Source organism: Sinocyclocheilus grahami, unplaced genomic scaffold (genome assembly GCF_001515645.1).
Source record: "Sinocyclocheilus grahami isolate Dianchi unplaced genomic scaffold, SAMN03320097.WGS_v1.1 scaffold1144.1, whole genome shotgun sequence".
NCBI classification, from domain to species: domain Eukaryota; kingdom Metazoa; phylum Chordata; class Actinopteri; order Cypriniformes; family Cyprinidae; genus Sinocyclocheilus; species Sinocyclocheilus grahami.
Genome location: NW_015506323.1, coordinates 55,980 through 73,772, shown reverse-complemented (window position 1 = coordinate 73,772; position 17,793 = coordinate 55,980). Strand labels below are relative to the sequence as shown.

Here is a 17,793-nt window from a genome sequence, read left to right as displayed (position 1 = left end):
TATATATATATGGTCAATATATGAACTAATTAATCACTTTTCAGTAATTAATCACGATTAATCATGCCTAACATTCAAATTTGTAATCATAAACATATTTTTACATTATTGTAGAATCTCCAAATTATTGTAGAAACAACATAAAGACTGTATATTTAACATTTTTGTTTAATGGCAACTTTTTTTAGTACTAAGGTAAAAAGTTAAGTACTTACGCAGAGTACTATGTACTTAAATACTATGCATGAAGGCAACTATTACAGATACCAATACTGATGCCTCTATTAAATTGATTTTTATTTTATCAAATAGTTTTTTTTAAATCAATTTCTGTGGATAAAATAAGTAAATAAAGCCATTTAACAACAGTAAAATTTGTGCCATCATTTTTAACATTTAATAAGCTTAAACTGTTACTAGGGCTGTGCGATATTGAAGAAAAATGCGATATGCGATACCTTGTTAAATAACGATATTCAATATGTGATATGACATTGCTTTAAGTGCGTGAAATCAATTTAAATTATATTTACAAATATTTAAAGACTGAAAATTATATAACCAATTTATATGTTTCACATTCTTTCTTGGAAAAGAAAGCATTGCTATAACTTCTAAAAGTGACCAGCAGTGTTTTAGCATTACATAAAAAGTAACGTCACAAATCTGAAAATGTAATTTTAACATAAATATTTAAAAAAAAAATAATAATAATAAAAAATGCAAGTATTTAAATACTAAACACTCTGCTCAACTTGGTAATAGGGTTGGGAGATGTCTACAAAATTGGCATCGGACGATGTCTACAGTGAAACATCGCGATGGACGATGACATCGGTGGGGGCGGGGGCGAGTGGGGGGAGTGGTGTGGGATAAGTGTTAGGGGGTGTGCCCCAAGTGTGAATCCTTATACGGGAAAACACGATTCCTAACACCGTGTCTACACCGGACGCGAGTGGCACGGCGCGACAAAATACTATAGAACCACTGATCTATAATAGAGATTTATTATATATAGATCAGTCTATAGAACTCATCATAATCAGTGATGCTGTCTACACTGGATGCGGCGCGACACGACAAATCCCTGACAGTAAACTGCTGCCGCGTTCTATTTATGAAGTGCTGACACAAATTTCAAATGATTTTCAACGGTCGCTTTATCGCGTCCAGTGTAGACAGACTTTAGCTGATGCGGCGCGGCGCGGCACGACAACTGTCGCTTCCGATGTAGACACGGTGTAACGGTTGCCTGTTACATCCTACAGTACATGAAATTTCACTTATCACATAAACAGAGTAAGGAGAGATGACTGAGGACGATGGCGAATGATTTGCAGATCCTCAGTACCACTGACAAACATATAATCTTGTAAAATGTGTGGCAAGTACTGCCGCTCCATAGTATAATCAGAGTATGTGCGATCGCGAATCTCGAAAGTGAAAGTGAAACTAAAATTCAAAAGCACGATGCCAGTTTCAATGCCAGGTATAATAGCGGCTCCCTGATGCCGAAATATATATGTAGTATAATGGTGTGGGGGGGTGAGGGGGGGGGTGGGGTCACGATGCCGGCTCAACATCGTGATGTCTATCAGCCATCGGCGATCGGCCCAACCCTACTTGGTAATATATAGTTATATCAACCTAAAACTTAACATCAAGATCATCCAGGTAAACAAAAACACCTGAAACTAGGCGTGGACGATTAGTTATTTTTGTTATTTTAATTTATCTTTGTTATTAAAAATAAGAACTACAAACAATAGAACAAAGATACAAATGAAATAAACAGTGCTTTAAGTCTTTCAGGTAAGCCTACATTAGATATATTTAACAGTAGCATTCAAGTAAGAAACAATACAGAAACTGAATAATCAAATGTACAACTAAAACACTGCATAGTCTTCACATTAATTAATTATACTTTGATTCATAATAAAGCTACAAAGGTTATTTCAGTCTATTCTCTTATTTCAACCTAAAACTTTGACTTTTCGCAACGTTTTAAAGCTGCCTAAATAATTCAGATATCACATGCCACTGCGATATGCATATCGTGATACGTAAATTTGCGATCTTTCAATATATCATGCAGCCCTAACTGTTACAGAGCATTACAAATATTTGAATTTAAGTAAATTTTGCATAAAGCCATTATGCGTAATAAATGTCACACAAATGAGCACAGCTGATACAGCACATCACGCTGATTTCATTGTGCTGACAAAATAACACTGCACTACATACCTTTCCACCAAGGAATCTGCTGTTACGAAATTTTCGCAGAAAGAAGGCCACAAAGAAGGTTCCTATCATGAGCACTAAGGACAGCAGGGCTGTGTTTGGCTGGTTGAGGATGGGTTTCCCAATCACACTATGCCCTTGAGGGTCTATGGGTTTGAAGGAAGGCAGTACAGGAGCTGGGTCGCCGTGGAGATGATGAGCTCAGAGACTCCCATCATGCCTTGTGTCTTCTCGCCTAAATAAACGGGAATATGGAATTATAGTATGGAAGCACATTTCTGTCACCTAAATAAAAATAATTCATGCTTTTGTAAATCATAATTATGACATATAGTCAAAATAGTCAATAAAATCAGCATTATGACATACTTAGCCATAATTATGAGATTTAAAAACTAACAATTATGACAATTTCATAATTATGACTTTTTATATCATATAAATAAGACAAATGATTAAGAACAAAATGAAATAGAGAAATCAAACTGAAGAGATATCCATAATTAAGACATAAGTCAAAATTAAGACTAAAAAATAATTAGATAAAAAGTGAATTATGACAAATTCAAAATTTTAATTGAAAAGGAACAAAAGATTGAGATGGCAAAATTATGAAAAAAAAGACATTGCTGACTTACAAGCTCATCATGATTTTTTATCTCATAATTATGACATACAAAGTCAAAATTATGACACTTTTATTCATTTATTATGTCAAAGTTATAATTAAAAAAAATCATAATTATGAGATAAAAAGTAACAATTGACATGCCAGGTCATTTTTATGATATAACAAGTCAAAATAATGACAAACTATGTTATAATTATGACTCTTTTCATCTCATAAATAGTACTTAGTATGTCAATTTCAACTTTTTGTGACTTTTTGTGTTTTTGGGCTTCTATACTAAAAGACTCCACTGTCAAAGATAAAAGATAAGTCGAGGGACAAGAGTCTCCTTGTCTCACTTGCCTAATAAACCTCCAAAGGTGATAGTGGGTGAAAGAGCAGCAAAGTAAATGAAAATGACAGCAGCAAAACATTGTGTGTCCATGGCATCCTTCAGGTCGCTTATGTAGCGTGGATAACGGCGGCGGATATCGTGGATCAGACCTCCAAAGGGAATACCAGAGCGCTTGAGAGGGTCAACATCAAACTGATCCTCCTCATCCTGTTCATCCGTACTCACATCTACAACATAAACAGAACAGGTCAACATTAACAGAACAGACAAACTTGAAAATGTAATCACAAATGCAGAAAGTATTCCACCTTTGGTCTCCAGCTCAGCTCCCGTCACAGTACTGCCGCATTTTTTAAGCTCCCTCTCCTTGCGCTTACGAAGCATCTGCTTCTGGAAGGAGGCCACGGTCTTCAGCAGGTCTTTTCCCTCAACGTCTGATGGTGGAATTACAATACTGCAGTCTAAGAACTCGTTGATGCCATTAAGCAGGTCCTGTCGATCATCAGCGAAGTACGCGACTTCATGGAAGTTCTGTGGAAGGTCAGGAAAAACAGTGAACCTGAGTGGATTAAAAGTCACAAGGAGATTAATCGTTGCAATAGTTCACCCAAAAATGAAAATTACCCCATGATTTACTCACCCTAAAGCTATTTTAGGTGTGCATGACTATCCATATTTAAAACTTTATAAACCGTAATCTCTAGCTTCCACTAACTGTCATACGCGCGTTCACGAGAGAGTGGCGTTCCAGTGGATGACGTAGTACGTAGGTGTAACGTAAGCCCATGTGGGACACTTTTTATGATGGATGGATGCACTTTATTTTGCATCAAAATCTCAACACCCATTCACTGCCATTTTAAAGCTTGGAAGAGCCAGGACATTTTTTAATATAACTCTGACTGGATTCGTCTGAAAGAAGAAAGTCATCTACACCTAGGATGGCTTGAGGGTGAGTAAATCATGGGCTAATTTTCATTTTTGGGTGAACTATCCCTTTAACAACTTTTGGCAGTCCTGAAACTTCTCATCAGGCCATGGTCCAAATGACACATGCAAAGTTTAATTTCAATATTCAAAAACAAAGCCAAGACAGAATCCTACTTTTAGTTTTTTAGCGTTGTCATCAAATTTGTAGAATTTCTTTCTTTGGTAATTTTGTGAGGTTTGGTCTAAAGATCATCTGATCATTTTTGTAATTTTGACAAAAAATTAATTAATAAATAAATAAATAAAAAAGGGTTTTCAATAAATTTCAATATGTCGGAGAGGTCATAAGTTGAAACTTGACAAAAAGGGTATCATTTAACTTAGAATGGAGAAATGTGAATTTAGGGCCAAAGCATTTTAAAGTTCTAATTTAATTTTTATGAAACTGATTAAAAGAACAAACAAATGGAAAAGTCATGGGGCCTTGAACATTGTTGTTGGACTCAAAAAGGCCTTGAGAACAACTGCATTATAAGATTCCAGATACTGACCACAATATTTCCAGAAAAAAACTGAACAGCAGAAAATGACCAGATACAATTTGTCTCTACACATCTTTGGTGTTTGGCCCTAACAACTTGCAAACCATGATACATATTGTACATATATGAAGATGAACCTTATCAGACATGAGGGTGGAGAAGGAGCGTCCAATCTCATGATAGTCCATGTTGGTCTGCGTGGGGCCCAGCAGCACAAAGATGAACCGAACCGGGACGGGGACTTCCAGAACGGACTCGAGTAGCACAGCTTCGTTAAGCCGGACAAAGGCCATCGCGGGCTTCTCTAGGAACTCCACACACCCTATAAACACATTTATTGAGGTAAAAAATCAAACCACACAAACAGGGATCCAGTGACAGAAAATAAACACAACAGAAAGCATTCATCTTCGCTTAGCTGACTGAGGCATTATTGGAAAACTCTGGTGCGATGACTCAACATCTTCTCTGGACCTGAAAACAACAAACATTGGAACGAAATGCTGCTTTGCTTACCCACTAAGACCACAGTGGCCTCGGCATCCTTGGGAATCTTTGCCAGGAGTTTCATAGATCTGGCGGCAGCGTGTCCCTCAGCTGGGACAGGGTGGAGGCTTTTCTTTTGTTGACAGAAGAAAATTGTTAGTGCCATTTGAACATCACACATCAGCCTCAAGCTGTGGCAGAAAACCTTTGGCAGATAGTGCATGCATAGCTGCCCTCGCTCCAATTGTTTATTGTTCCATACGATGGTTTCGTTCATGTGTTCGGGTGACGGGGTGCAAGTAAGTTTTGTGAATTTCAATGAACCATTGTGCCTGTTTTGTATCACCGAGCGCAAATCTAAACCTACAGATCCAGGTGACAAATTGGAAAAGCAAATGGTAAATCACTTTAAATCAATTTAACGCAGTATGTCTTCACTTTGTATATGGGCTGTTTCAAATGTGCCAACATTTTTTGCCATGGGGAACATTCATAGTTTCACAGTTAATGTATCAAAAGTTTAACTGAAAGCACCTGTAAACTCACTATTACTCTTAATCCTGCACATGAGGCAGAGCAGCTTACATGATCCAAGCATTAGCGGTGCTGCTAACCAGGCCCAGACTGAATGTGCAGATGCATTTCAACTGCAAAAAAAAAAAATGTAAATCTTCTTGCTTAGTATTTTGTCTTTACAGTACAAATACCTAAATCAAGATACAATTGAGCAAAATGATTGACATTTTGTAAGATATATCTTAAGAAGTCTTGTTTTCTAAAAAAAATATCAAAATTAAGGGAGTTTTTGTTTAAAGGGGTCATATGATGCGATTTCAAGTTTTCCTTTCTCTTTGGAGTGTTACAAGCTCTTGGTGCATAAAGAAGATCTATAAAGTTGCAAAGACTAAAGTCTCAAATCCAAAGAGATATTCTTTATAAAAGTTAAGTCAACCACGCCTACCTAAAACGGCTCGTTCTAACACGCCCCCACATATCTAAGTCAATATGTGGAAATATTAGCATAATGCCGCCCAAATGTGCACGCAAAGAAAGAAGGCGTGCACAGTAGATGCAATTAGGAATCATTGGTTAAGATTTGTTTACAACAGAACAGCACAACCCAGATGTTCGAATTTGTGCAACGCATTTTATGGACGACAGTTTTTTGAACCTAGAAGAGTACAAGGCTGGCTGTGCACAAAGGCTATTTCTAAAAAAAAAAAAAAAGTAGCTCCAATTGTTTATTGTTCCATACGATGGTTTCGTTCATGTGTTCGGGTGACGGGGTGCAAGTAAGTTTTGTGAATTTCAATGAACCATTGTGCCTGTTTTGTATCACCGAGCGCAAATCTAAACCTACAGATCCAGGTGACAAATTGGAAAAGCAAATGGTAAATCACTTTAAATCAATTTAACGCAGTATGTCTTCACTTTGTATATGGGCTGTTTCAAATGTGCCAACATTTTTTGCCATGGGGAACATTCATAGTTTCACAGTTAATGTATCAAAAGTTTAACTGAAAGCACCTGTAAACTCACTATTACTCTTAATCCTGCACATGAGGCAGAGCAGCTTACATGATCCAAGCATTAGCGGTGCTGCTAACCAGGCCCAGACTGAATGTGCAGATGCATTTCAACTGCAAAAAAAAAAAATGTAAATCTTCTTGCTTAGTATTTTGTCTTTACAGTACAAATACCTAAATCAAGATACAATTGAGCAAAATGATTGACATTTTGTAAGATATATCTTAAGAAGTCTTGTTTTCTAAAAAAAATATCAAAATTAAGGGAGTTTTTGTTTAAAGGGGTCATATGATGCGATTTCAAGTTTTCCTTTCTCTTTGGAGTGTTACAAGCTCTTGGTGCATAAAGAAGATCTATAAAGTTGCAAAGACTAAAGTCTCAAATCCAAAGAGATATTCTTTATAAAAGTTAAGTCAACCACGCCTACCTAAAACGGCTCGTTCTAACACGCCCCCACATATCTAAGTCAATATGTGGAAATATTAGCATAATGCCGCCCAAATGTGCACGCAAAGAAAGAAGGCGTGCACAGTAGATGCAATATTGGTTAAGTGGTTAAGATTTGTTTACAACAGAACAGCACAACCCAGATGTTCGAATTTGTGCAACGCATTTTATGGACTTTGAACCTATGAACCTAGAAGAGTACAAGGCTGGCTGTGCACAAAGGCTATTTCTAAAAAAAAAAAAAAAAGTATGTAAGTATGTTTTGTTATTAGTTTAAGTATTTGCTATTGACTGTTCAAATGCGGAGTTTTGCGCAGTGCAGAGTAACGTGTCTCGTGTGTGTGTGTGTGAGGGGAACAGGGTCACATCACAGGAGAGTGAACTGCCTGCCAGAAATCATAGCAGGTCAGCTGTTTTAACCGCGGCTTGTGTACTGCATCATCACTGTGTCTGTCACGCGACTCTGTTGCCCTTTCGGGCTTGAACTGATGGTAAAACTAACAACATTATTAACTGTCTTGATATTTATTTTGAAAGATTGAAACTCGCGATTATCGTAAGGGGCGTTACATTTCCGACGCGTGCTTGTGGTGTTCGGCCAATCACAATGCACCGGGTCAGCTGGCCAATCAGAGCAGACTGCGCTTGTCAAATGAGGGGGCTTTGTTGAAAACGACGTGTTTGAGAGAGGCGGGGCATAGAGGACCTACAATTATGTACAGTATTTGAAAAATAATGTGTTTTTTGAACATTAAAGCATGTCAGCATATTCTGTTACACCAGATACACAAAATAGTGATCTTTAAAATAGCATCATATGACCCCTTTAAAATAAGAAGAAATCTCTGCCAATGGGGTAAAAAAAAAAAAACTTAATTCAAAAAGAAAAATGTGTTTATTTTTCTTACCCAACTGGCAGATTTTTTCTTGTTGCAAGCAAACTACTTTTTCTTTTTTTTTCAAGAAAACAAGACTTAATATCTTATGTAAATTTGCTCCTCAAATAAATGTATTTTAAATATTTGAAATGGAAAAGACAAAATACTGAGTAAGAAAATCATTTGATTTAGCTGAAAACCTGTGGGATTCTGTATAATGTATTTAAACAGGGTAAAATGTGTTAAATACTGTGTGGGCCTTAAAGTGGCTATCTTAGGTTGGTTAAAACTGGTTAAGCTGGTTTTACAAGTTGATGTTCAGTTGGTTTTGTTGGTTAGCCCAGCTGACAAGCATTCAAACCCCTCTAAAACGATCAAAACAAACCAGCCTGACCAGATCTATGGTCAACTAAGACCAACAAGTAGGCTAGTCTAAGCTATCTTTTTCTCAGTAGGGCTGCTTGTAACCCACCAAACATTTACATCCCATCTCTTGGGTGCAGGCCTCCAGAGAAATCCACCCTGAAGAGACCAAGTGCAACCACAAAAGTCAAAGATGGTGTCCTCCTGGTGACTACCTTCGGCCCAATAAACTTGGGTGGTAATTATCTAGAAGACTGCGTCCTTTATAAAACATGCACACAAGAAGCAAGCGACTCACTAATAATGTCACAAACACCTCTTTATCATGTTCTGCCGCTTTGCTGTCGTGCATCTCCTCGTGGTCCTGGGATACCAGGGGCAGGCTGGTGTCGTGAACGTGATTGTGGTTGTGACGAAAGCCGCCCAGACTGTTGACAGAGTGGTTCCGATGGAAAAGGCCTTCTTTCTCATCATTGGGGTGACTGGACAAGAGAAAGGATTTTGATAAAACTAGTGAGCAATTTTTCATGTAAGAATGTAAAATGCACCCACATTAAAAAGAAAAATATATATATATTGATCAGTATTTTTGTCTTCAAACATATAGTGAGGTTTATGCTTTAAAGAAGAAAAAAATATTGTGGGGGGGGGGATGGGTGAAAATACAGATTAACAGAATTTTTTTTTGCAACACAAACTCTCTATCCCTCTCTATCCTATAATCATCTGGCATTAAAGGGACAAAGTAGTTTAGCCAAAAATGAAAATTCTTATTTATTCATCCTCAATTTATGATGTTTTGTTTGTCACAATATTGTCATTCACCTTTATTAAACTAAAACAGCAGCCATGACATAAAAAATACCCCCTTTTTTAACAGAAGAACATGAGTTAATATGGGTCATATGACAAGAAGGTGAATAAATAACACATTTTTTCTTTTTGGGTGAACTATGCCTTTAATAGTGAAGATGTTATGACTTCATTAATCTGTCAAGCTATTCGAGTCCATCTGTTCTCCTCTGTGAGACAAATATCCCTGCTCTCGTGTTTATATAGCTCCATGGGTACAGCAATTTCCTTGCTTATCAATGTCCAAAAAGGCCGTTTTCCATCTTCGCTTGCAATATTTGCAAAGCAAACAAAAAACCCAACATGTCAGGATATCAGAATCCAAACTGCAAAACCAAACCACATTCCCTGTTCGCTCAAAGAAACACGTGCCAAAGCAATCAGTAAAAAATGCTAAAGACAACCGAAAAGCAACATGTGGCTAGATAACATCAGGGAATATTTAAACAGAATACGAACTCTTAAAATCGACCACAGAGGGAGTCCAATGAATTAATACATGCCTTTGTTTTTCACAAAATACAAATTTTGGTTTGTTCTGTGTGCTTCTATGAATCCTGAAAAAAGTGAAGAATAAAGAGTGACTGCCAAGCTTTGTCACACACGTCACCGCAACCGTGTCCAGTGGTTGACTTCGACACACTCATTAAGTCTCATTTGAGATCTTGTTATGCTCCAGCCAAACTGGTCACTGAAAGGTTCGCAAACAAAGAGACAAGGTGTGACATTGAATTATGTTTGAAAACGATTCCAAAAACTTGAGTAACTAATGACCTAACTTAGAGCACCTTGATGTATTTTGTTTTTCCACATTACAAAGACATTTTTTGCGACTAATTTGACAGGTTTTCTCATTAAAAACTGTATCAGAGATGATGGGAAATGCTAGAGATCTAGTTTTTTGACTTCATCATGTTTGACTGTGTGCATGTTTTATAGCCTGGCACATGAATCCCTCTAGCTGACCACAAATACGCATCTCTGAGCTGTTCCAACGTCCCTTAAATGATATAAAAGCACAACTGGTTTTTAAACTTTTGTTGCACTCAATGAAAAAAGAGATGCCTACAATTGTTATCCTTAATATATAGGTAACAATTTAAGGTGTTTGTTAGTTTTAGCCTAGGAACAAGAATAAATGTTTAAAACTCCAAAACGCATATTCATTTTTAATCAAACATACACAGCGGTCCCAAGAATTACTTGAACATTCAAACCAGACCTAAAAAAATGTATAAACGTGTTTTGCAGTCATGTTTTAGCAGCCTTTAATTCAGTCTTCAGTGTCACATGATTCTTCAGAAATAAATGCTGATTTGCTTAAGAAACTATTCTTTTGTGGAAAGTGTGATGCATTTTTTTTTTCAGGATTCTTTGATGAATAGAAAGTTCAAAAGAACAGGATTTATTTGAAATAGAAAATTGTGTAACATTATAAACGTCTTTACTCTCTCTTTTGATTTAATGCATCCTAGTGGAATACGTTTTTCTTATTTGAAAAAAAAAAACCCATCTTAAAAGCGACCTTAAAATTTGAATGATAGCATATAACAAAAAACGAACTAAATAGCATGTATATAAGCAAAATATAAGCATCAAGCAAAAAATATTCACAAATAAGTTTCAACCACTACAAATCACTGTAAAATCAGTTAATTAAAAGTCATTGTAAAAAATAGCACAGGAAACTAAAGATAGTCCAGAGAAAAGCATAATTTGTTGGTTGATTCCACTTAATATGTATCTAATGCAATGACATTCACACATTTTTAAGTATGCCTTGAGTGCCCCAAACTTTCTGGAGCCATTGTATGAATATATTCTGTGATATTAATACAAATGTGGTTAGAAAAGGTACTGCTTCAAACCATTAATGCAGCCCAGATTTCTGTAGCGGGGGCCATGCAATATTAATTCTGTTAGCACTCAGGTAGAGTACGGTTCTGACCTCAGAGCGAGATCCAGAGGCTGAGCAGAGCTTAACAAAGAAAACACATGGCACTTCACAATCCTTCAAGAAAAGAGGCCTGTCTGAGCCATACTAAATACTGCATTTACATAGCATTAACTTAAATTAGTTAAAGGGATAATTTCCCTAAAATCGAAAACTCACCCTCATGTCATTCTGACCCTGCATTATATGTTTTTACATGAAGAAACAAAATTAATATGTTGAATGCATGGTGATTTATATGGCCAATCTCCAAAAAAGAACAAAAAATAGGCAAAGTAACGTGTGCACTATCCTCCAAGTCTTCTGAAATCATATGATAGCTCTATACAAGGAGATACAATAATACGTGGTCATGTAGAAGTAAACCACAACTAAAAACCATTACGCCTATGGGATGTCCCCACTTTTCACAAGTGTGTGTGTGTGTGTGTGTGTGTGTGTGTGTGTGTGTGTGTTAAAACTATTTTAACTCAAATAAAGCTTAAGTTAAATATAACTATTTTAAATTAAACATAAACAATTGAAAAGTTTGAAGTACTAAAATGACTAAAACTGAAATAAATATAAATTGAAGCTAACAATTAAAAAATAATAAAATGACAATAACAGCATAAAGCTAGCTAAAACTTACACTAAACTATAGTTTATATATACTGAATGATTGTATTTAGAAAGTATCATGATATTTTAGTACAGCACAATGGAAATACCCTATTTTTTATTTGAACATACCATTGTAATATCAAGGTTAAGGTAGGCTAATCAAAGTACTATAGTATTATGATGTTATGACAGTATATATGGTTTATGCTATATTATTTATACCATACCAAACATAATTTAGAGCCAGAACTATCAGTTTTATAATATTAGCTTCACTATTCTAATTAAATAGTTTTTAACTGAAGTGTTACATAACGTGAAGCTGTTTTTGTACTGATGCCAGACTTATTCATTCATTTGTTATGAATAATCTTCTGGTTACATAAATAAATGTTTGGTCCTTCAAGTTGCAAATAAAAGGAGGAAATAATCAAAGTAGCTTGCATTTGTAAAGTATTTAATTCATCAGAATATTAGATATTGTAAACACTGCACCACATAGTTGTACAATATATAAACATGTTGATTGAACATTTTTCAATCAAATGTTCAACAAAAACAACTATATCATGACATATACTGTTAGGTGATATTAAACTACTCATATTATGATCATGCCGCCTACTTCTACATGACCACAGTACTTTTTTCATGTTTTTGAAAAACCTCAGTCTATCACTGTCATCCATGAAAGATGCCGTTTGTCAGGGTTGTCATGTTAGCTCCACAACCACAGGAACTAAACTTACCAAAACATTCTCACTGATGTGTTTGGACTGAATATTTCTGTCATGCTTTTTCACAACTAATGCACGGTTTACCTTGTTATCCTTGCATTGAAAATCATAAATGTTTCATGGTCGAAAAGTGGATATGCCCAACAAGGTTTAATTCATTTATCTATTTTAAGTGTCCAGTTGAATTCTGTCAGTCATAAAGCACTGGTTTGTCAAGTGCGTGGATGTTAGGATTGGACCTGGATCACAGGCTCTGAGTGGGCTGGCAAAGCAGTCGACTCTTACCATGTGTGATGGTCCTGCGGAGCTCCAGCAGGCTACGGAAGGACAGCGAGGCCACATGCGGTTTACCCCAGCGATCCGTCTCTGCCTCCACGTCTTCCTCAAACTTGATCCAACGTGCCGTCTCTTTCCAGCGCATCTCCTGGTTCTTATCCACTATCAGCTCATTGAGCTCCACAAACACCTACAGAGAACACTGTGTCAAACGCACATCATAAAGCACTTGTAATGAATCCTAACCAAAGTTACTTCGAGGCAATTCATTTCACTTGGCGGCCATCATGGAAATGCTCCCCGGGAGCTAATTTCTAGGAAATAGGCAAACAAGTACAGCTCGGGTTGGAAGGGGAGCAAGACTGAAATATTTTGCAAACAAAGTATGGCAGCGATATCATAAATCTTCTTTCGTTTTAGTATTTTCCATTCTAAAGTAAAAACACAGGTGATGGATCTATCAAACTGACTGAAAGCCTTTCAAGACAGACCTACCGTGTTAAGTGTCCAGTTGAATTCTGTCAGTCATAAAGCACTGGTTTGTCAAGTGCGTGGATGTTAGGATTGGACCTGGATCACAGGCTCTGAGTGGGCTGGCAAAGCAGTCGACTCTTACCATGTGTGATGGTCCTGCGGAGCTCCAGCAGGCTACGGAAGGACAGCGAGGCCACATGCGGTTTACCCCAGCGATCCGTCTCTGCCTCCACGTCTTCCTCAAACTTGATCCAACGTGCCGTCTCTTTCCAGCGCATCTCCTGGTTCTTATCCACTATCAGCTCATTGAGCTCCACAAACACCTACAGAGAACACTGTGTCAAACGCACATCATAAAGCACTTGTAATGAATCCTAACCAAAGTTACTTCGAGGCAATTCATTTCACTTGGCGGCCATCATGGAAATGCTCCCCGGGAGCTAATTTCTAGGAAATAGGCAAACAAGTACAGCTCGGGATGGAAGGGGAGCAAGACTGAAATATTTTGCAAACAAAGTATGGCAGCGATATCATAAATCTTCTTTCGTTTTAGTATTTTCCATTCTAAAGTAAAAACACAGGTGATGGATCTATCAAAATGACTGAAAGCCTTTCAAGACAGACCTACCGTGAGCACCGAGGTTGTTACGTGATGATTTACACTTCTGCTGAAGCCACAAGTCAATGAGATTTCAGTCAATTTCAGTTTCATAAAACAAAAGTTTTATGAAGGTTTCATTACCGAATTCTCAGTGTTAAGAGCTATGCAACCAGCAATCCTAAAAAGATGACAACCAATCAGAGAAGTTACCAACCATACCATGAAGCATTGCAAATGACATAATCGAATCAGTCTCCCTTTACTCACCAACTACTTATATCTGTGTATACGATTAAACATTTAGCAATAAAAGTTATAAATATATTCAGAAATATTTGGTATTTTACACTTATGACTAAGCAAATCAGCATCGTTTTTGTAAGCTAAACATAAAACTATTTAAAAAATATTTTTTGTTAACTAAAATAAAGCTGAAATAAACCAAAATATAAATATAACATGTACAACTTCTTCTTAAACTTGACAAAAAGCAAGTAAATTCAACAAAATAAGTTTAAGTTGACATAGTAAAATTACTAAACTACAACCACTTACAGCAAATTAAGGCTAAATAAAAAATAAAAAAACTAACAAAATTACTACAAGTAACAAAGATGAAAATACAAAAATAAAAGATCATTCAAAATATTAAGATACAATTTAAGCAAAAAAAGTAAATTACTATAAATAAATAATTGTATATTGCACTGAAAATTCTAATCTGATTATATCATTTGCAACGTGAGAGTATATTATTGCCTTAATTATAAAAATCAAAAAAAAAAAATTAATACTTCATCTAAATAGCTTTTGCTTCGAATCACAATTCATGTTGATTCATCTCTGCTCATTGTTTTAGTTGAAGAATCATTTACTGAAGAAACTCTTAAAATACCCACAAAGGGAAACAAACTGCTTCTGGAACCAAGGTGCTTAAAAAGCACACTGATGTGCTCTATGGAGGACTTTTGAGACATATTTTACGCACCTAGATGAGCCCTGAAATCCAGTGAGACTGATTCTCCTCACACCGGTTGATTCAGAGCCACATGAATAGCCCAGACTCCAGTGTTGACTGACTAAGAACCTTATGTAATTAATCCAGCTGATTTAGAGACACTGCTTTCACCCGTTTATTGAAGCCCACTGGATGAAACGGATCAATAGATATCAGCAAAGGAAAGATCACTGAATCGAGGGTCTCTCCTGCTCCTCCACATCGATTGTCTCAATTAACACTACATCATTATCATAATCAGTGTCAGTCTGGGGGAGACAGAGGCTTTACTTAGAGCTTCCTCTTGAGGAACAAGACAGGATCTCAAAATCAATACACATTTTTGGCCAGTTTACTACATCATTGTGAGAGTCTGCCAAGTTATTATTTGAATAATTTTTCCACACTGTTCTATTATTGATGAATCTGCTCATAAATGGCATGTAAAAACAAAACAAACTGTGTTTGGTCGGTTTACATTTTAGTCAGTCTTTCGTCTAAGTGAGCAAGAATAAGTTATAATGTGGAGCACACTGTACGTCTGGCTGTGTGAAACTAGGTCTCATTTTTATTTTCTCTGTGCGGTTGGGAAGATCAGCTCTCACCTCATGAGTTTTCTTGTCCATCCTCTTCCTCCTCTTCAGACTGGACAGAGGTGAGCTATTGCTGGTTCGTGGTACTTGACAGCGTGATGATTTCTTGACGAGGTGACGTCTAACCCCAGGATTGTCCTCAAAACGGTGACCTTAAATTAAAAATAAAGAGATAAGGTTAGGTAAATACAATAAATAGAACTGTCAGGTTTGTAAATGCAGCTACAGATGCAGGGGGAAAAAATAAGTGAACCCTTGAATTTACCACGGTTTTGTGCATAAACTGGTCATAAAATTGGCAACCAAGTCACAACAAATCACAGTTGGCTTTAACAAACAACACACAAACATATGTTTTCACGTCTTTATTGAGCATACTGTGTAAACATTCATAGCAGGTTTATTATCGTTAACTAGAACTATTATTAAACTATTATTAAAATGTGTTTGTTGAGCTGAAATCAAATAAAACTTAAACTAAATGAAAATTAGAAATGTTGCCTTAGCAATTAAGTGAAATAAGTTTAAGTTGAAGCAATAAAATGCTAATTAGAAGTACATAAAAACTAAAACTGAACTAAAACTTTAACTGAAACTAAATTAAACCTAAATAGAAATGACAAAAGCACATAACAAAATGACTATAAACTAAAATTCAAATTAAAACTGAAAATATAAAAATAATAGCTAATTCAAAAGATTAATAAAAACTATCCACACTTCCAACACACTATTTGAGGCTAAGCATATCCCATCATTCAGTTAACTTGATTAGATATTAAATGTAATCTGGTAGTACATGTAAAGTGCTGTACATTTTGTTAGTGCAGAGATGAGGGAGTGTATTCCGTAAAACATTTACAACTGCTTTAGTAATGTATCATTACCAAATTGTGTTGTCTGTTTAATAAGTACAAATAATAATAATAATAATAATAATAAAATAATAAAAAAGGAACAGTTGACATAGCCACTGACTTCCATAGTGACCAGATTGGAGGTAATGGACAGAGCTGTACTGCTATATAAACTCAAAAAATTTGTATTTTTTTCTGTTTGCAACAAGCATTGCCTGATCCATGCCTGGAAAAAGATATCTTAATTTAAGAACTGTTAAACATTACAGAACATTAAGAACTTGCATAAGACTGAAGAGTGTTAAAACATTTCCATAATCCTTGATATTCATCAGTCGATGGTGAAACAAATGGACTATATGACCAATTTATACAGAAGTACATGGTAAATCCAAGGGTTCACATAGCTTTTACTCAGCTGTAGCAATTAAACTGCATACATTTGTGTGATTGAGAATAAAAGCGGGCCTAGAAAAACAAGAGAATCAGAAGCCTTCTCAGCTGAGCACAACTAAGAGGCGTATTTTGGATGCTAGGCCTTTCCAAAAAATTGCTGTGATTTAATATTGTATCATTTTAGCCCACAAACCGAGGTTTTTATTGAATTTGGGATAATTGAAGGGGTGTATTATGAGAAACCCTCTCTCTCCAGCTGTTCTGAGTGCCAAGTAAAAGGCCGGGGCTCTCCAAGGGTTGAGGCCTGCCAGGACGCCCAAGGCCTCGGCTGGTTTGTGTTGTCCCAGTAGCCCGGGGATGTTCGGTAAACAAACTTAATTCTTTAACCTTTCTCTCCTAGCGTCGCTCATGCATCCACTCCCCCCCCCCCCCCACATAAAAAACAAGGCTCTGCATAATTTTGAAGTGCAAAAACTGGTGCTGGGCTGTTTCCCAGGGGTAGAGCGCTAACAATATGGTGGCCGTGCCTTTTGGCTGTACTCTGGTTATGCTTTTCATGGCAAGAGAGCAAAAATCCTAGAGGAGACCAAAACAGTCAAGTTTTCATCAAAACATCACAGGACGAACCCAACTCAGGCCGCAAACGTGTTTGACGCACAAAAGTGCTGATTTTAAATCTCAGTTCAAGCATTCGATCTGTCCTCCCTTACTTTGTTAGCTATACCTATTGAACATTGGGACACCTCCAAACTTTCTCTCAAAATGGTTCAGCGACAGAGGAATAGATTGAATGCAATGAATTTTTTTTTTTAAATGTTAATATTTGAATTTTTTTTCCACAAAATAAAAAGTAAATTATTTTTTTAAAAATATAGAATTTTTAATTTTATTTAAAATAAAAATGTAAAATTAAACAAAATTATAATTTATTTATTTTAATAGTATTATATAACGTCTCTAGGTTACGTATGTAACCATGGTTCCCCGAGGGAACGAGACGCTGCGTCGAGTCACTTTGGGAACGCCCTTGCGTGACCGCGTTCTGAAGCACGTGTCAAATCCGTCCAA

General features: G+C 36.4%; 1 protein-coding gene across 1 annotated transcript in view; it reads right to left on the bottom strand.

Annotated features, from left to right (window-relative positions):
* LOC107567300 (anion exchange protein 3-like) overlaps positions 1-17,793 on the bottom strand; it is a 66,981-nt gene that overhangs the window by 4,268 nt on the left and 44,920 nt on the right. The window contains 11 exon segments of the mRNA XM_016252961.1: positions 2,251-2,424; positions 2,427-2,482; positions 3,221-3,439; positions 3,521-3,743; positions 4,822-5,006; positions 5,201-5,303; positions 8,702-8,895; positions 12,817-12,997; positions 13,303-13,325; positions 13,424-13,604; positions 15,485-15,624. Of these exon segments, the coding sequence (XP_016108447.1) occupies positions 2,251-2,424; positions 2,427-2,482; positions 3,221-3,439; positions 3,521-3,743; positions 4,822-5,006; positions 5,201-5,303; positions 8,702-8,895; positions 12,817-12,997; positions 13,303-13,325; positions 13,424-13,604; positions 15,485-15,624 (1,679 nt within the window).